General features: G+C 38.9%; 1 protein-coding gene across 2 annotated transcripts in view; it reads right to left on the reverse strand.

Annotated features, from left to right (window-relative positions):
* LDB3 (LIM domain binding 3) overlaps window positions 1–21,644 on the reverse strand; it is a 128,470-nt gene that overhangs the window by 66,747 nt on the left and 40,079 nt on the right. For both annotated transcript variants that reach the window (XM_086752172.1, XM_010117127.2), the window contains exon 4: window positions 6,829–6,904. In XM_086752172.1, coding sequence (XP_086608298.1) covers window positions 6,829–6,904 — 76 coding nt within the window. The remainder of the gene's footprint in view (window positions 1–6,828; window positions 6,905–21,644) is intronic.

Here is a 21,644-nt window from a genome sequence, read left to right on the forward strand (position 1 = left end):
CAAGAGGACTCAGGAACAGGTACTGCTCAACAGACAGGATGGTTCTATTCTGATCATTTCTGCCTAATTTCCACTGGAAGGAACGTGTGCATGAGTATGTAGATGATGAGTGTATCCCATCCCAGATAATACTCCTGACTAGGGCAGCAGGATGTATTGTCTCAGTCAAAGTCACAGAACTCTCTTCTACAACAGCTATACCCATACAACTCTGTGCTGGTGCTCAAATTCGGAACGTTCTACCAAAACCTCATCCTGGAAAAATGCAGTACTATGCTTCAGTTTCATAAATGATTTACTATTAATGCAGCTTACTGAAACCAAAATAAAAAGTAATATCAAAAAAGAAAAATACTGCTTTTTCAGCAACATAATGCAGGAAATAAGTTATTGCACGAGTTCTGAGGAAATTTCATGTAAAACTTCTGTGCTCATGTTGCCTAAAACACTCTATAAGTTCTTCTAGCTCATTCTGGTGCAACGCCATCTAAATCCCTACAGTTAAACTGCCTCATTTCCTTCCAGCTACTGGCAGCGTGTAGTGAACACAGCTCTCTACTTTTTAGAAGTCAGTCTACCTGCAGTATGGACAAATTTATCAGAGAGGAATACAAATTTAACTTTCAAGTAGGCACTTTATACCTTTACTCTCAGATTCTTACTCTTTAACCTCTAATGGCTCCGTTATCGTAACATGAATAGCAAGATTCTAATATTGATTATTTTTAACATCTCTCTAATGTTTGCCTTTTGAACCTAGCATCCTGAGTGCCGGAACTCACTAGCACATTTTAAAATAATTAAATATATAGTGTCAAAAGCTGTTTTATTCTTCACTTTTGTTTTTCTGTAATTATGTGTTTTGGATTAAAAAAATAAATCTATAGCTGAGGTACCCAACAAACTAATTGAAAGCTTGGCAATTTACAGATTTCTCTAGAGCCACAATATCAATTTGTAGTTTATCTCAGAAGCTGCTGGTTCCAGCTCAACTTGGGCTACACCGCTTTTGCTGCAGGAGAAGGATTACTTCAGCCTCTCCCTCTGGACCTAGATACGCTGCAGCCACAACTGGTGCCGAGATGCAGTGATGCTCACAGCAAAGAGGCCCACCAGTAATGCTGGCAGCATGCTGCAGTCCAGCTCTGGGGGACAGGGACAGCCAGGGGACGTTATCCAGAAGAAGGGATGGAACCCACAGTCTGCCCTCCATGAAAGCCAGTACAAGAGCAGGTGGTGGCCTGCAGTGACATTTTGCCTCATTTGGGCTGGCACTGCTTCAGTTGCCATCTTTGACATCTTACACACATCTCCTCCATGAAACATAGGCCTGACAATAATTTGGCCTCTGATTTTCTACCTTTGCTAATATTGCTTATCACTCATGTGACCTACTGGTTTTCATACTAAGGTATCTAAGAAGATAAATATTTTATATTCTCCTCTTGGATTTTTCTATGTTGCATATTCAACTTTTGGGATATTACATTTGAAAAATCAAGATAATATGGCCTGATTAATTAAAATTAATTGCAAAAAACCCCCCTAAAGGTCTAAGGATATAATTAATCATAACATTAAATACATTCAAGATGCTTTGAATAAAAAATGTAAGGCAGATAAAATGAACTGAGAACATTTTTCTCAGTAATAAACAGGAAGAGACTTCAGCTGGCATTCATAGCTGCCTGAGGCTGTAGAAATAGATAATCCTAAAAGCATTTTTCAGACTATGCCTTTTTAAATAAATACATTTGAATTACATACTTCAGTCATTATACACTGACATAGAAAAGAGCAAACAACCAACCTTTAAGTGGCCTACTGCAAGCTTCCAAGTATCATCAAACAAACAGAAAACAGGGATTTTCTCTAAAAATGTGTGGTAAAAGAGGCACAAACACACAAGGCCATGTTCATAAATTAAGTCACCACTTGTGCAAATGAGTTTTACATGCTAGCAGAGAGGGACAAAAATGAATATTTAAAAAAAAAATACAGAGGCAGCAGAGAAGAAAAAGGATATGCCAGAGTTATATTTGTTACTGTGAAAACTCTGTGGCTTTTATGTAAATTAACTGTGGGTTTCCTTTCTAAACTCCATAATAAAATAACATGCAAGGAGATACGATTATAAAGCATCAGTTTCACTTGCTAATGAGAGAAATGCCAGATATTTCCTTAATCCTAATGCATTTTCAGTTTTGTTGTTACTGGACACTAACAGTAGGCAAACAGAAAATTATAGGACCACCATAAAAAATGATGGTTGATGATTTTGCTCACTTTTACGACATGAATGGAGTTTCGGTTTCATTCCCCAACCAATTTCTAGCTGGAACAGCAGCATGCTGGCAACTCAGCACTCAAATTCCTAGCACCCCAGCAGAGACAGGTTAGCATGCTCCATTTTGAGTTAATATTCAGGGCAGTTTTCAGGCAGTTCTTTTCCCTGTGTTTGGGGGGAAAGGGATGAAGGGGAAGTGTTTAAGAGAGCAGCTATATAACTTCTCCAAAGGAATTAGTGCTCAATAATCAGCTTGTTGAGCTCTTTCCTTTTGTGAATGACAAACAATCTCTCATTTAGTTTATTCCTTGTAGGATATTTTAGAGATTATGTTTCTCCAATTCAGTGGCAAAACCAGAGCAAGACAGCATTTCTGAAACCATTTCTGAATGTGAAGGGCAGATTTCTGATACAGAGCCACAGCAGGGCTTTTAGCATTGCACCACATGAAATGCAGCCAACAGCAACAAGCGTTCCCCTGTTCCCCATCCCTCTCTTCCCCTTGTTCCAGCCTCTGTGGCTGGAAAAGCACACTATTAGAAACTGATGCTACCCTTCAGCCGACCAGAAGAGGAGGCTCTGACACTGAGCAATGGGCTCCTTCCCTCGAGAAGGATGCTGTGATCCTGCAGCAATCCCTTACTAGAAGGGAAAATCTGCGTTTTAATTCCCAGTGTAATGTCAGTGAATGAGCTTTAAAGTGATAAATGTAGAGGAGTCTCAAATATTTGGGAATAGAATGAAGCTATGAATCATCTCAATTCCCATTCTGAAATATTATTATTCTTTTCTTTATAAATATTCAAATTCTGTGAAAGGCAAATCCTCCTTCTTCTGTATCAGAGAAGTGAGAAACAAATTTATACTGGAAGACACAATACCAGTTTTTCAGGTCCTCTTCCTTTGACAGCCCATGTTCTATTTATCTATTGCTGTGACTGTACAGTCTCTTTATTTACCTTTTGCACTTCTGGGAGAACAATTTTACTGCTATACTAACATGCCCAAGAAACAGCTGTTGCTTTAAACTTGTTATAGAAAGAAGGAAGTGGAGGCACCACAGCATTAAATGACTCTGCTCAAAGACATCCAAAGGGCTTTTGGCTCAGCCAGCTCACCTATCCTGCACTCTACTTAAAGTCAGTCATCTCTTCACCTATTTTCTCTTAGCCACAAAGGTTCCCAAATTTGGCAGGAAACAAATGAGAAGCATTACAAGATCCTCACTGGGACTCTGAAATAAGCGTGTTCAGTACTGTTTTGTAAACAGGACAACACATGGTCAAATTATTAAAATTAAAGAGGCTGTCTTAAATACTTTTATGCAAAGGGACAAATGGTAAAGCTACGCTTAGCCCTAAAGCTTCACCTTGACCATTCTGAACTGCACTGAACTGGATCTTCACCTGTGTTGGGCCCTTCCAAAAAGCTGCAGGAACTCACTGGCTGATGATGGCTTAGTTTCAATCCTTGGAGTCATGCTTACTCCTCTTGTTATTTGAACGCTTTCAGTATTAGTTATGCCTTTTCTTCCAGCTATGCCACACCTGTGCAAAAGCCTTGACTAAATAAAAAAGATTTGACTAAACTAAATGAAAATTGTTTCAAGTTTGAGATTAATGTCAGATAAGGAAATAGTGAAACTCCAAATCAGTCAAACTTTTACTTCCAATAATAGCCCTACAGCTCAGTTGATGCCTTACTTAGGGTTGCAGAACCTCTATCATCCATAACATTGATCAGCTCAAGAAAGTAAGGAGAGAAGGAATGTAGTAAAATTTCTATCATGGTGAAGAACTCTGGGGTTTTTATACCTTTCTTACGTCTTTGTAAAAGAGTATATACTTATTTTTCTAAAACACAAAAAACCATGACTGTAGCAGTCAAAGAAGAAATACATGCTGGAAAATTAGTGGAAGCTGCAATCAGATCAGCAGTAGTTTTACAAGAGAATTTATGGTTTAAACTAGACACTGAACTTGCACATGCAAACTCTGTAGCTAACATTGCCATGCCTTAACCTTGACTCAGAGAAAGGTGAGAAAAACTCCTCTTGGTGTTTGAGCACAACACTGTCGTGACTGGCTTGTAATGTAGTTTTTTCTGGTTTTTTAAAATGCAATCAAATTCATTTCATGTGAACCATCAGAGTCTAAGCACTGTCAAGCAGTGATGTGGAGGTGACAGCTTCTGCATACGTGTCACAGAATTCATTTCCACAGTGATACTGTTACTAGAAATAATAAAGGGACAAGCAAAGAAACCTTGATTTTTTAAAGTATATTTACTGTAACATCCCCTATTGCAACATTCCCATACCACTGTTTGTATCAATAAAGACATTTTATTCTGGTTTTTGAGACTTCTCCAATGGTTCAATGCTTTCATTCCCACCCAAATCACCCTCAGAGAATTCTTCTTCAGTTAAAAATTACTGTTGTCTATTGGTGTATACTAGTGACACAAGCGTCACTCCTCTTAAGCTGCGAAGGGCCCCTCACTCCAGCACTCTACTGCTACCTCTTCCTCCTGGGCCAAAGACCCTACACCTAAGACGACCTTTCTGAATACTGCCAGATAGCCTGTTTCCCACCATAGCTTTTCCTAGAAGCCACACTTTTCCTCCAGCAAGGTTCCAGTAAATCTCTTTTCCAGCTGCAAGTACTGCCTGTAACCCATTCAGAACAGGCTGCCTCCAAGAGCTCCTATGAACCTTTCCTGAGCACAGATGCACAGAATGCTCAAGACATCCTGTCTTTCAGGAGACAACATGCTCCTGAAAAAGAGTTGAGTCCTTTGATCTTCATCTCTCTCTGAAGGGTTAAAATAGGAAATGTAAAAGTGACTTTAATAGCTTTCATGCCAAATGCACTTTTAAGACCTTTAGAAAAACCTACAGTGCCTGGAGTTAACTTTTCCATAGGGTAGATAGTTAAGGGAGAAAAATGTTTTGTGTGGTAAACAGCTTTGAATATGGCAGTAATTTTAAAATTGACACTTGCCAGGGAAGAAATGCATCTCATACAGAGGAATGAAAATCTGATGTATAAAAGCTTTTATGTGCCTGTGGTGGAAGTAGGCAAGTTTGTCATACCTGCACAGGTGCTGTTGAGGGTCCCAAAAGGTAGTTGTCAGTCTTGTGTTGGTGAATAACTGAAGAGACATGTCTAATTGCTGCCTTGAAAACTAACAGCATTCTGTCTAGTTCTCGAGAGAAATTAAGTACGCTCTTCCCCTTCCTGTCCCTATTAGGTTGCTGGCGCAGTCGAAAACCAGTCTACCTAAAAGAATGATCCATCATTTCTGTTCTAGGCATTTCACAGTACTGTTTGGTGACTCTTCCAATCACTTTCTCCAAGATAACTTTTATAAAATCATGATACAAGCAGAAACAACTCTGAGCAAGGTAAATTCTTAATTTCATCTTCCCTTGCCAAAAAGTTGACAAGATCCAGAGCGAAAGAATATTATTTCTGTCAAATAATAAATGGCCAGACAGGTTCATTTCAAATTTGACAAAATAAAATTGAATCAAGTTATTCTCCACAAGTGCATTCTCTTCTGTTAGTTTAAAAACATTTGCAGTAGTTACAGGGATGATGTTACCCTCTGCGCTCTGAATTTGGAAAGCCTAGTGTTTATAAAAATTACTTAAAATTGACCTATGGAAGTCAGAACTGCCAAAACCAGTAGAACATCACCTAATTCCCCACGTATTTTGATCTTCAGCGGGTTTTTTTAATATTACATCCTAGGGATGAAACTGGCACGCACAGGAGGGGTAAAGTTGCAGCAATGGAGATTTTATCTCCTCTCCATTTAACTAACTAAATAGGTCAGCAACACAAATGTCCTAGCCAGTGTTCAAGCCTAAGGATATACACCATCTTTCAGGTATCCTTGCTCCTCAGTGCCTCCAAAGATACAGATGATGAGTTGCCAGGTACAGTCAATGAATGCTGTTTACTCTAAGATGAACATTTATTTATGGAAGATGACGAGCTTTGACAACAGAAACCAAGCCATCCAGTTCCTCTGCCACTTGCTGTTATTCATTAAATTGACTTATCCTCTTTATTTTTTATTTTCATGCCTTTTGAGAAATGTGACAAGAATGCAGTATGATGCAAGATTTCAAATGTCCTAATGTCCTCATTCCAAATCAGTGTCTTTTCAGTTGTAGTCAGCATTTGGATACACTGAGGCACAGTCTAATAATTTTTTGCCACAAATCTACAAAATCAAATGTATATTTAGAGAAGCTTTGGTAGGTTCTTGCAGCCTAAATGAAACCAAACTGCTCAGAATGGGTTAAACCAGATCACATCAGAGGACAGCTGCATGCTTCGGTTCTGCTAATCAGAAATTAGCAAAATACAGATCACTAATACATTGCATTGTGGCAGTTTTCCTGCCTGTGAATTCATTCAATGTTTACTTATTTGAAGTGGGCAAGAGCTATGTCCTGTAGTAGGTATTTACCTTCCCCATGGTAGATAAAAATTATATTAACTTTGGCTGAGGAGAAATACGTCACATACCTTCTGGTGGGGAATCACAGCCCTGGGAGAGTCAATTCTGGGCGCTGTGGTTGAAACCGGCACTGGACGTTTAGATCTGGGAACCAAAACCAAAAAATATATTAGCAACCTGGACTCCTATTTTTCAGCTCTAATTTCATGCAAAAATGCTGCTTCATCAGGAGTGAAAGCTAAGCAGAGTCTAGACTTTTTCTAGTGATTATCATGCTTTTTCTACATCCTCATTTACAAAGGTCTTGAATGTGAGAAAAAGTTTGATATAGTTTCTCTGAATTATGAAAAGCCACCAGTTAGGGAAGCAGCCTCTGACTTGGGAGATCATCTGTTTTCCAGTACCTTATGACAAACTGCATTTTCCTAGATGCCAATCAGCCACAAGTAGAGAAATCCAGGTCTGGAAAGTACTCTGAAAAAGAACTAAGAAGTGTCTTAAAATGCAGAGACTAAACTTCGGTACTGAGGTATCTCAAGATCAAGTCCTCAAAATATTGTTATATTTGAACTGTACAGCAATTGCCATAATTTAAACCTCTCTGCAGGAAGAAACATGGGTTTCATTTCAGACAACTGAGTTTCGAAAGGAGCAGATCACTACTGAATTAAGCACAGTCCCCTCCAGATGCCTGCCTTTCACCTCTATTTGACAAATATACATACATGATCATTTAAAAAACAAATATAAACCCTGCTAAAATGCTTTCAAAACACACAGTTTGCTCTTTCATTGGAACATAACGAAGAAAGCACAGTGACAAATGCTAACTGAAGCACTCTAGGATGCTCAGGTAAGTGAAGATGTATTTGTGGGAGGTGTTGGGAGAACCTGCATAGCATTGAACATCCCCTAAAATATTTCCAGTACACATGGAATCACCAGAGAAACTGAAATTAAAAATGTAAAAATACTCAAAAGAATCAGAATTATACACGTAATATCCTATTGCCAACCTACAGATCAGGATTATGCCTCCAATTCTCATCTTTTAAAAGTACATTTCAAAATTAAGACAGGTGCAAAAATAAAATAAAAATACTTAAAAGCATAAAAATCAAGTAGAAGTGACTGAGATGTTTGGAACTGTTTGCTTTAGACAGGAGATGAATTAGGGAAGACACTACAGAGGCTCAGAAAATAATGAATGGCAGAAAAAGGGAAATAAAGCTGTATTCATGGACATTAAGTGACATTGAAAAGACAACACATATAAGGTTGATAAAGGCAAACATTTTTTCTGAGAGTACTTGATTAACCTGCGGTGAAACTCATTGTTACAAGACATCATTCAGACTGTGAGAACAGCAGGATATCAGAAAGGAGTAGGTATTTATACTTAAAACAAAAACCCCAATAGCTGCTTTAGATTAGGTAAAAATAAGTAGACATACAGATTCTCATTTTTCATGGCACAACTTAAAAAACTGATAGTGGAAGACCTTCTGTGTTAGGTTCATTACTTCCTCACTGAGTGCCGTGTTGCACTTCCCTCTGAAATCCTTACCAGTGCATCTGTCAGAGACAGAAAGCTGAGCGAGGCAAAAACTGGGTTCATCCATGGCAGCAATCCCTGCATTAATACCTAGCTTCACATTGAGCTCTGCATATAGCAAAATATTTCCATAAGCAGGAGCAAACAAACAAACAAAAAAACTAGGAAAAAGGAGTGATCCTTGCAGGAACTGAAAGATTTCCATATAGAAGATACAGAAATTATGCTGCTTTGAGAGCTGAAAAAAAAAGACAATGTAATAGATGCTTACCTCACAACAAGACATGATAAAAATAAACATAGTATGAGGAGACAAAGAAAACTGGACTTTTGTTAAAGAATAGGTAATTAACCTGTGAAATTCCCTGAAACAAGAGGCTAGAAAATTGTAGAAGGCACTAATGTTGATACTCCCCAAGACATAATTATCTGAGAAATACATACCTTCAGGTTCTAAGAACAAGAGCTAATCACTCACTACCTAGAACACACTCTCCTCAGGTGAGTGACTAACTGATCTTCCCTCAGGAGTCAGTGCTGTACCCTTCCTCTAACCATTTTAGCATAAAAAGAAACAATAAATCATATTCATCAGACATACACATGTATCATGAAAGACAGCAAAAAAAAAAAAAAAAAAAAAGAGAAAAAAAATCTGCTGCAGCCCAGCACACAGTCAGAGTTGTTGAAAATGGACTGAGACAATTTATGAACAAAGATTTATGGGGAGATTCTGATCCACTGGTGTCATTTCTGGGTACACCCAGTTATTTCTGTGAAGTACCTGAGGGAACCTGAACGTACAGAAGACCACAGCTGGGCAAAGCAGACACTAAGTGTTCACTGATTGTGAACTTCAGTGCCAAAGTTGCTGCGGGCTGTAAATGGTGTTTCTCACGTACAGAGGTATAGCAAACAGCCACATACTGCATGTTTGATGCATAACTGGAAAATATTTGTATTGCAGCAGCGGAATTTATTTACCAGACTGCTCCATCACTTCTCTGGTTTATTTTATGTCTGGTTTTCCTCACTCATTACCTGACCACAGAAGATGATGTTAAAAAGCTGTTTTTCTTCCACATTCCTGATAAGCTACATCTGTCATTCACAGTGCTGGCCAGCCAAGATATTTATTTCACACTGACTCTGAGGTTTCAAGATGTTACTTTAAAACAATGAGGTTCCTACATAACTCTGCCCTGGATGTTTATAGCTTTGATATTTAAAAACAAAATGATAAGGCTTGCTAGATTTAGCAGCAGCTTGCACCAGAGAAAAGGGCAGAAGAGGTGAAGTAGGTTTGTGGAATGAAAGTGTATGCACTTACAGAATAAAGTGATTATTTATATAAGAGCCATTAATCCTCAGGGAAAAAAAAACATCTGCAAGTTCAGGACTTTTTTTTTTCCTCCCTGTTCTGCTAGATAAATCAAATCCTGCAGCAACACGAATTACGATGGTGCTGTTGCAAACATGTGTGTCCAGGTTCACATTTTAATCCATTGATTAAAAAAATATTTTATTGCAAACACTCAGGGAGTGTACTTGCTTAGTAGGCCTATGAGTTGGATTAAAGTCCAAATTTCATAAATGACTGTGATAATTTTAGACTTGATGTTGAAATGCTCCATCAAGATTGTTTTTCTGAAACAATTAACTTGATTTTGACTTTTAGATATTTTGTTCTATATTTTCAAAGATAAAAATGGAAAGAAAAGCCCAATTTCAAAATAAAAACTCAAAACAGTTTAATGATGACCAAATACATCATTCTGATATTTTTTTAAATTCTCCTCCTTTCCACAGATACAGCTTCCCTCTCCCTCAACACTGGTTCTGTTTCTTAATGAAGTTCAAAAACAAGACAGGTGTGGTTTTGCGAAGCAGTTCAATTTTAATAGCACTGCTGATATGGCTGTCAAAATTTCTACTTGTTTCCACCTACCTAAATACATCTTTAATTGACGAGCACTTGACTTCAACCCTGGTATGTCTGCACTCACAACAAAGGTTCATTCGGAGTCAGGCACTGGAACAGGCTGCCCAGGGAGGTGGTGGACTCCCCATCCCTGAAGGTATTTAAAAGATGGGTAGATGTGGTGCTTAGGGACACGGTTTAGTGGTGGACTTGGCTGCGCTAGGTTAATGGTTGGACTTGATCTTAAAAGCCTTTTCCAACCTAAATGATTCTGTAATTCTATGATTCTAACAGTATTGAGAGGAGCTACCTGCCTAAGGAAGGGCTGCAAAAGAGTTTTGTAACGCACTATCCCTTTAACCCCTGTCCTCAGGGGAGCACAATACTGTACTTACAGAGGTGACATGATCTAACAGACAATAGCTCTTTTTCATCTTCATGGGGCTTTTTATATATTTCATATCTTCACCAGTCAGTGTCTATCTTCTCCTTTCTAATTCTCAGGAGAGCTAAAATCAACATTTCTTTTTTTACAGTAAGCTTTTGCTTTCATTTTATTACACATGAGCACTTAGTTATACTTTTTTGAGCATCTTAATAACTATCTTAATATCTCAAATCGCTAGAAAATGGAAAAGGGTCAAGTGCTTGGAAAGGTAATAAAACAGACTAGATTAGGGTTAGAAATGCTTAGAAAACATTTTACATACTTTACTTATTACCTAATTGAAATGGAGTCGTTCTGGAGTGGAGTGGGTGAGCACACAGGAAGATGCAAAACAGCAGAGCACGTAGGGCTCTGATGACAGCATCAAGGCTTCTGATGATGTATCTATTTAATTCAATAATATTCCTGACAGTTTGTCAGGGGCACAAAAGAGAGAGAAATATTACTCGTGGTTATCAATTTCAGATGTCCACTTGATAAATGCTCTGACCAGTAATGTGTCAGTTAAATTTTCAGCTATACAGTGAATTAAGTAGCCAAACAGAAGCTTCTTCTTGTTTTTAAGTCTTGCACAGAAAATCTTGAGTTTTGTGATGCTATGGTTTAATTCTCTAAGCCCTGCCTGGGACATCAGCAAACAGTCTTAGTGACTCCAATGAGAATTACAAAGACAAATCCCTGAACATTTCACAGTACTTCAAATATAATTGTGATCACTTTGGGGCTAGGATGAGACCTACTTTCTGTCTCTTAGGATATCTTCTGTGCCTGCAATGAAATTGAAAAATATTTCCATCAGCAGTTTTGCTCTCTCTGTATCAATGGTGAATGCAAATATTAGCATTGCACTCAGATTGCAAGACAGGTAATTATGCTTTCCAGACCCAATATTCATACCCACAGCAATATATGGACAAAAACTTCTTATGCATAAATGGCACCAACCTAAAGGGAAGCTGCTATCCAAAAAAAAACTGTGAAAGAGAATTTGTTTGGAAGTATGGAATACCCATTTTCCCTTAGAAGGGATCTGAGTCAAGAGCAAACATTATGAGATAAAAAGGGAAATGAAAAGGGAAGAAGCCTTGGAGAGTTTTCTGGGAGGAAGGAAAGGAAGGGAATTGGAGAGAGTACACATAAAGTTGAGATTTTTGAAAAGGAATATGTATTAAAAAATGTTGGAGAAGCAAGTTCTACTCTTCTGGTCACTCTCTGACCCTTTCTGCTTTGGTGGCATCTGCACAGCACCTGGTGCATCTTCTTTACTCCTTCCCTCCCTTCTGCTACACAAAACCCCTTCTTTCTTAACTGCCCCACATTCTGCTCTCCAGCCCCCATTCCCTCCTGAATGGAGCAACTGGCTCCCAGTGCCTCCATCTCCACTTTGTGAACTCAGTACCAACCCTAAAACTCCTCCATCACAGCAGCTCCTATGGGCAAACGAGGAGGCTCTGCCAGCATCCCTGCAGCTCTGCTCCATGCGTGACTGCTCCTCAAAGAGCACGAATAACGGATGCTCAGCACAGGCCTGGCTCTCACCCCATGCACACAGCAAGCACTGTCCTTAACCTGTATGGAGCACGGACACCTTTTTTTTCCTCATGCAGGTTATCTTTCTTCCTGTCTTTGCGCTATTTTAAAACCATTTCCAGACCTGTCCCCTACTTATCACTACTGAAAACTCAGGCATCCCGTACAGAAATGTGGGTTCATCCCCAGGATGAATGCTGTCGTGGATTGAATTTGGATGTAGAGGTGTATTGGCAAGGGAAAAAAATAGATTAATTTATATCAAATCCATAACTTTGTTTCTAAGTAATAAGTAGTACCTCATAAGAATTTGAAAATGAGCTTGCTTTAATGCTGAATTATCAAACTGATCACTCAGTTATACAGTGATATACTGTAGCTTGCAAAACCTTGCTGACGTCACTATATTATCATTCAAATCTCCCACACAGCTGAACTGTTTTGTTTTAAGTTCAAATACGATATTTTACTACTTTTGCTGGAGACCATTCATCCATAGATTATAATCATGATGCTACTTACCTGAATTTTTAATGTTAACCCAATTCAAACGCACATTTGACTTCATATTTCATTCCAGGAGTTTTGCACAGCTTTTCTAGATATCCACACTAACTCAATTTGAATAGCATGGGATTCACAAGCAGAACTTTTTAACTAGGCTGAAACAGGATTCTATTGGAGAGAGGATATGGGTCCTCTTACTTTCTAGTTCTCATTTACATGTTTTCTGTAGCTATTACTGATTAGATAAAAAGCATCAGATATTCCTCTCAAAGCTTTTTTTAAAATAATAGCAAAACCATTAAGATGAATAGAAGTACTTTCAGCACAGTGGAGGAAAACCACAGTGCTTCAAATACTCAGAGGTGTTGATTACAGATAGGAAGCCATTACTCTCACCTCAGTAATAAATTAGCTAAATGCAGAATTTGGATTCACAGAATCACAGGATGGTTTGGGTTGGAAGGGACCTTTTCAAAGGTCATCCAGTCCAATCCCCCTGCAAGGAGCAGGGGCACCTCCAACCAGATCAGTTGCTCAGAGCCCTGTCCAACCTGGCCTTGAACGTTTCCAGGGATGGGACATTCACCACCTCTCTGGGCAACCTGTGCCAGTGTTCCACCACCTTCAGTGTAAAATTTTTTTTCCTTATGTCCAGTCTGAATCTGCTTCCTTCTATTTTAAAACCATTACCCCTTGTCCTATCACAACAGGCCCTGCTAAAGAATTTCTCCCCATCTTTCCTGTAGGCCCCCTTTGGGTACTAGAAGGCCGCTATCAGGTCTCCCCAGAGCCTCCTCTTCTCCAGGCTGAACAGCCCCAGCTTTCTCAGCTTGTGCTCACAGGAAGTGTGCTCCAGCCCTCTGATCATCTTTGTGGCCTCCTCTGGACCCTCTCCAACAGGTCCATGTCCTTCTTATGTTGGGGGCTCCACAGCTGCTTGTTATTTCTGTTACTCTGCAGGGCAGAATTTTTTTTTTTTTTTTTTTTTTAACTCTAACACTCACTTGCCTATTTCTTTAGGTCATCTAAAGAATGTTTTCTAGAAATCAAATCAAGCAAATTATGTTAGCCTCAGAAGATACATCACGGGCTTAGAAAAGAGGCACACATGTATTTCTCTGGTGTCTCCCTGTTGGCTCCTATTGCCTCAGGAGCCCCTGGCTCATGTCCGTAAGACTTCCACTGTGCTGCAGTGTACGCAGCACATCTCAGAGCAACAAGCCCTCACTATTACCCTATCCCTCTAATCTTGGCATGCCATCCCACAGCTTGTCACAGGCAAGCCTGGTATTATCCCCCTCCTGCTTCGAGCCTAGTTTAAAGCTTTGTCACTGAGCTAGCTATAGAGAATGGTGGTAAAGAATCAAAAGTGAGAGGCTGAAATACAATCGAAATTATCAGAGAGGGATCAAAGCTTAATGGTATATAACCTTCAGACATAATATCTCACTTGAAATCTCTAAGTTCAGCATAATTATTTATTATTAATGATTCCATTATTATATCGATTATTTACAATTACTGAGAGATGTTAAAAATAAATGTTTACGGTACACATACAAATAATAGAATAATTTGTTAGTTTAAGAAGAGCAGAAAAAAATATTTGGGTTACGAAAGGATCTAATAGTGTAGAGCAGAGAATTAGCTATTATTAATAAAGAGTAGAAGAGGCACTGAATAAAAATTCTGTACTTGTAGCCTAACATATCCTGGTCTTGAGAAGTGACTCAACTCTCCCCAGTAAACATAAAAAAATAACAATTTTGAAGAATCAAGTATCAAACATTTATACAAGTTCTTTAACTGAAAAATACATGAAGTGAACCATAGTGATTTCCCCTGTTTCATTTTCACCTGACATGTAGACAGCGTACCTGAGACTTAGCCTACTCCCATTCAAGTGTCATCAGGCTCCACTGCAGCCCTGCAACTCTTGGCCTCTTACCAGCTTCCTTAAGGGGGAAAGTCATTCAGGTACAGGTTTCAGAGCAGCACTGGGGACTGCTGTAGAGCATTCACCCTAAGGAGCCAGCTCCAGAATCAGGGAATCACAGCCAATCTTCAAGGATATGATGATTCACAAAAAAAATAATAAAGCTTTGTGACTGCCTTCTTTTCACACAGAGGAATTCAAGCGGCATCCAAATCCAAACAGATTTCTATTACTATGCAGATAAAATCTATTTTTTCCCTTGCCACTCAACATCATCTAAAAGCAACAGCCTAACTCACTTTGAGCATCTTGACCACAAATTAGTCTCTTTACTTTCCTGAAGCTGTTAATGAAGCATGTTTACTTAGCTGATTTTCCCATAACTCCTCTTACTTGGGATGTGGACCTTACAGTGTGCCACATGGCTTTTAGAGCACTTCCAATTGACATATATGGGAGAGAAAAAATAGTGAACATGGATAATTAGATCTTAACTAAAGTCTGCCCCATTTAGGCCTTCACTTTTTCTGTTTCCAAGCTAAAACACTGCAACGAGCTTTCCATTAATGCCTGTATCTGAGAGACTTTGACTGAAAACGTAACTCTATGTCTTAAGACTGCTAAGTCAAGAAAATTAGCCAGGACTTGTCAAAAGAACTTGTTCCTTTTTGAGGTACTCATGTACTGTTGAAGTTGTCATTACTGTAATGCAGAAACACCACAGAGCCAGCCTGTACCCAGCGCTCAGCATTGCCATGCTGAACAGACACCGGTGAGGAGAGCACAGACATGAAGAGGCAGCCAGCCCCTGAAGATGCCTGGAAGTCAGGCAAAACAGACCGGGGCGTATCTCTGCTCTTGCAATAAGAAACAATGGGGCCACCAATCATTAAGATTTTGTGGAAAAAAAAAAAAAAGAAAAAAAAAAGAAAAAAAAAAGAAAAAAAAAAGAGGCCTAACAGCTTTTATAGTGGCTGGTGGCCAAGAAATACCACAGTAAAAAAGGATTCAAAGGAAACTACAAACCTCACAAGCACAAATACTGCATAACAAGATTGATCTAGTAAATCCTTAGTATTTTACCTGTTTGAACAATTTCTCATTCCACTTCTTAAAAATACTATTCCAATTAGCTTCAAGTGTGTAATTTACATTTTGACATGACCACGCTTGAGCTAATCAATGTTAATCAATAAGAAAAAGTACCAGCCCTAATACATTGCAACCTTCCTGTCTAGCATAACATTTTGGGTAACGTATCAGCCTCCTCACTGCAGAATGCAACCAGTAACTGTTTGTCTGAAATACTACAACTGTCATATGCATTTAGTAAGTTGTGTCAGCCCACTGATTCTGGTGAGGCATGCCCGTGATACCCACCCTGACCTTTCCATGGTGAGTGCAATATAATATATGAAAAGACTCATATGGAGATTATCTTTAGCTCATCCAGAGAATATTTCTCAGACAAATAAAATGATGAATTTTTAACCTCACCTCTAAGCTGGTATTTGGAGGGAAAAAAAACTGATGTGCACTCTGAGAAAAGTCCTAATCCCTAAATAGAATTTTGTTGCAATGAAAACTTCATTGCCCTTTAAAGCCTGGGCATACATCCAATTTCCAGGCTCTTTTCTAAAACTAACAAGGACACTTTATGCAGTGAGTGTAAATAGCAGTCCACTCAATTAAACCGCTCATGTAAGGAATATATTTATATTTATTACAGTGACTGACATTGATATTTTATTTCATTTTCCATGGAAAATGCTGTTCATTAATTTTAACAGCATTAAATGTTACTACTCAAAGACAGTAACTCACAGCCCTGAGGGAGGACCACCCTCCCTCAGTAATACATGGTAGCTTCCTTAATCCACTACTAGGATACATCTTCTTTAATCCTTTGAGCACACAGCATCAGCAGCTTGGGAAGGAAACCTTGGCTATTTGAGGCAGATGGCTCTCAAAGTTCTAGAGTCATGTATTAAGAAATATAAACTAACTAGCATCGCACGTCACATCCACTATCAGTGTTCCTCTGCTTTTTCTACTAATCTGCCTAAAATTTTGAATTTACACACATTGTCATTCAGTAAAGCACATAAGCAGCTGTTTGACTACTCCGCTTTTCCTATCTTTCCAAAGGCAGATTTTGTAATGCATCTCCTCAGTACAGGTCCATGCAGTTACCTACAGATGGAGGTGCTCACTAAGTGAACTGTGGAGGGCTCAGACACAGACGGCCAACATGGTCACAGATCTCGGTACTCGGTACAGTCTAGGTCATAACTATTCCAGTGACCATCACATGGAATATCTAACACAGCACCAGCTTTGAATTTATTTCTTTCTGATATTTAGCCAATGTGTTCTTAATTTAACTCTTAAATCCTTAAATTCGCATATTTAAACATAATTTCTGTAGAACTCAAGGGAACATATTAAAGGACAGAGCTTCATTTTTAAATGTTTTTCTTTTTATACTCTTATTTCATTTTTTTAAAGTCTTATCTGATTTCAGGCTATATTTCTATAGCAATATGAACATATTTGTACTTGAAAATACAGTAAGAGTTCATCGTTTCTACTCATGTGTTATAAAATGCAAATGGCACATCTTTGTCAATGCTTAGGGCTGAGTTGCAAATACTGTGTTCTGATAGGAGGCAGCATTCATATCCTTAATCCAGTCTGACATGGTCACACCACCTCACTTCTGCATCCAGTAATTCAGAGATCCTTACTGCAGTCTTGATGTGGTCCTTGTTCCCTGAACTTTTAAGTGCTTCTATGCTAGCTACTCAGTCCCAGGTGGGACTCCTGAGTGTAAAAGTGTTGCTGCAGTAAGGAGCGGTAATTTGGTACTGGGCTTTCCGTAGTTTTAAGATTGCAGTCAGAAAGGCAGGAACAGCGAGGTAAAAACGTCACTCCAATAATGGATTTGAGGAGATACCTTCACAATGCTGAACACAAACACTAGCCAATTATCACTAGCATTAGTGTTCCTTTCAAAACAAACAAACAAAAAGTCACATTCATATGTGCTCAGATTTTACCTCTAGTATGTGAGCAGTCCCTAAATGAAAGCATCATTAGTCTGATGAATGTAATGGAATCATTCAAAAAAGGGGAAAAAAAAATCCAAATCCATATTTTCATTTTCCATTTGTTTTTACTAATCATGGTTTTAAGAAATGTTTCTACAGAATAGTCTGATTACTACTATTTCAGACCGTGCTTTCATCAGTATTGTTTATATAGTTTTAATTTACTCTTAAACTGGGATAGATACTCTCTTCTAATTCTTCTGAGCATAAACGCAGCCTAAATCTGGTTCTGATTTAAAACTTCCATAGAATTGGTTACTATTCACAGCTTCAGACAAAAGAAAGCAGTTTACAATAACCACTGAATTCTCCTTGCATGCAGTTTGCTGTCACCACATGCTTTATTTATAGCAGGCCTGAAATAAATACTGCAGGATCAGCCATCTTTTGGTGCTGCACAAAAAAGGAAAGCTATTAAATATTTACCGTAAGGCTCTCACAGCTTTGCCTCTGACACTTTCCCTTTCACTAGAGAAAAGGATTATTTAGCTCATGATTTACCAGCAAAAGACAGTCAATTGTGACTGTTCAGAAGCAAATGGTAGCATCGTTGGGGTGCCCTGGGAGCGGGAGGTTGTGTCAACGCACACCACGCACAGAAAGCCTGTGCCTCCCCTGCTCCTCTCCAGCAGCACAGGGTGACACCAAGGCAGGAGTCTTAGAATGTCACTGGAATGTTTGTGCCAGCAGAATGAGGGGCACTCACGTTACAGCACTTTCCAAAACTAAGCCAGTACATTTGGTGAGTCCCTTCCAAGGAGGCTGATCAGATTCCTTGAGTTAAGATCAAATGAATGTTGTGGATGCTCCAGTAAAACAAGTTGACAAATAATACTGCACTCGCGTGCACTGCATTTACTGAGAATTTTAGAAATAAACCCCTTTGTATGAAATAAAAATAGATTTTGCACGCATTTCATTTTTCACCTGTGAACCAAATACTACAGGACAGCCTGGTATCTGTGGAACAGCCAGCCAGTTCAAGATGAACTTTGACTGGCCCAGAACTAAAATGCCTGGGGGCAGCTGTGTAGCTCAAATAACTGATTAGAAACTGACACTGAAAAATGACTGAGAACTAAACTCCAGGAGATCACAAAAAGATTAAAAGCAAAGCCATGTCTTTTTCCACCACAACTCGGGTCATGACAGAGCATGATCATGTGTTCCATGGCATTGTCTCGCAGACCTAGCACAATGCCCCCTCCGCACATCCAGAGCAATGCAGCCTTCTAAGGAGCCGGCTGCATCTAGTATCTGATGTTACAGAATATCAGCCCTGTTTGCCTGAACACTATTATGCCCCATGGAGTCCCACCGGGTAACAGGGCGCAGTGCCAGAGCCATTTCTTTCCTTCTCCTCTCACTGCTGCTCTCTTCTTTAGCAAGAGAGAATTCCCTTCCTAGATGTATTTTGTCTTCTAAACTGAAGGAAGCAGAGCTGATCTGGAGGGTCCCATACCTTTCCACACCACTGGATCACAGGTCTAAATACTTCAACTCCCTGCTCCTCGCCTCTCTGCATCCTTTAATTTCTCAGAGGCCACACAGAGAGGCACACTGCAGGCTCTGGAGAACTAGGCAGCCAGACATTGAAAACGAGCACTCAGAAAATGCACCATTTCACTCAAGCCAGTAACAAGACAAGTTCTGGCTGCCTGATCAAACGTCTGGCAAAGCTGGTGACATCTCCATCCCAATTTTGTGGTTTCATGTGAAAACATAGCATTGGTGATGTGATGAGAACAAATTTAACAGGGAGAAGCTGTCAGAAAAAAAAATCTTGATATCCCCAAAGTCCTGAACCCATGATGGGATATTGACATAACTGAAACACGGAGAATTCCACTCAGGCCAGCACTGCTCACTAAGCACTCACTGAAGAGCTATGTTAGTGTACCTTGAACAGTGCAGATTGATGGTACTTGAAGAAAAACTGTATAGCTAGAGAAGTGCCGACTCTTTGTTAGGCAAGTACGAATGGGCATTCTTAATGCTTCCCTTCTGCTATGCTTGATGTCTTACAATTTGATGTCCTGCACAAGTGCTGACACCATGTACAGCTTTTCCTGACGCTCAAATAAAAAATAATCAGTTCCCCACCCTGAAAAAGAAACCCCACAGGGAACTTAAGTGTGATAATAAAAGTGAGTAGCAGCAAATACTGTCTGGACTGTCAGGTTATAAACAATGCTCATGAAACCTTCGTGGCCAGGATCAATAAAAGGAAAGGCCCTCACTCTTGAGAGCCAAAAGCCATTAGAAAAATAAAAGGCTTTCTGTCTCAGAGCATTTATGTCTAGATTTCACGTTCCACTGCTTCTTCCATGGCCTTATAGACTAAACAAGCAAGTTCACTTCTACTTCCCGTGCTGGAACAGCAAAACCAAGCCAAAGATTGCCTGGTAAGGCATTCCATGACCTTGAAACATATTCTGTAGAGCCACGAGACTACAAATAAACAAATAAATAAATAACCTACTTCACATAAATGTCCAAGATCACCAAAATTTAGGGCTTAAGTTTTTCCATCACAACAGACAGTTTCCTAATGCACATATATGCCTTTTCCATTTGAAAGGATTTCCAATGTTTCCAAACCTTTATGCAAGTCAGATAACTGAGTGTACCCTCTCTATGATTGTTATGGAAACTAGCTTTGTTTTCACAGTAGTAGAACACTCCAATTTCATTGCTGCAAGTCATGTTGTGATGTCTAAAAAAGTAAAAGTTATCTCTTAGCACAGTCATTTTCCTTGTAACCAAGTCCCAGGAGATTTTGTCTTTCTCCTCTTTTCTTCTTATTTCGTTTAAAATTACTATCACTTATAACTGCTCCTGTATTTTTCATGTTAACTGTTGTTCTTCTCACCAATATCATGTTTGTAAAATTATTTTAATTGGAAAGAAAGTATATTTCATTGTAAATTTTGGGCAGGTGACTAAGCTGACACAATCCTTTTGTCCTTAGCTAAATTAACTAATTTGTGCCTAGGAAAAATGATTTTTCAAGGTGAGATTAATCTAACTTCACAAATATTGTGGAGATACCTTTTGTTCAAGGCACTGAGCTACTGGATCTTTAATAGGGTTCTATGCCTGAGTTAGTTGCCTGAGATCACATCCTGATAGGGTTTAGCTTGTATCAATACTGAATTGTGCAAATGTCTCCAAGTACAGCTTTTTGAATAGCCCCATATCATCTAAGAAATAACACTCTTAAAAAAAACCAATTACTTTTCACTCTTCGTCATTTGTTTTTCCCTGAATGGGTCACCAATGGGAACTAATAGCTCACATCAAAAAACAACTGTAATACTGAAGAGGTGATTCTATGAACTGCGTAAGTTTAGAGGAAAAGCATCATCTGAGAAAGTTCTCGCTTGCTAACAAAGAAGCTGGCTGACCTATTTGTGCTCAATAGTATTTCTATCACTTTACTTGATATGAAACGCATTTTAACTCATCTACATCTATTATCTGACATGTGCAAGCACATTCAGTCTGTGGAACACTCCATTACTGCTTACTTTGGTTGTTCATTATACACATAAGTTGATTATCGGAACCATATACTAGTGCTTTGGAACCCAGAGACAAGATAAGCCTTAAAAAAATAAAAGAAAACCTCTAGAGTGAGAAAGCAATAAATAATGATACTTCCACTAGAATTATGTGGACAAAAAAAATGATGTATACCACAATAAACAAAGCTTTAGCCATCTGAAAATACTAACAGAAAAACTAACAACTACTTCAATTATTAAACAATAAACAAACTGTAGTGGATGCTGTAAAACACTTCTTTTAAATGATGTAGCCACTAGACTTCCTGGTGTTAGTTTAGTAGTTCAGTAGTTAGTCCTGCTTAGCTCTA

The sequence above is a fragment of the Chlamydotis macqueenii genome, chromosome 7 (assembly GCF_036417535.1).
Source record: "Chlamydotis macqueenii isolate bChlMac1 chromosome 7, bChlMac1.mat, whole genome shotgun sequence".
Classification (NCBI taxonomy): Eukaryota; Metazoa; Chordata; class Aves; order Otidiformes; family Otididae; genus Chlamydotis; species Chlamydotis macqueenii.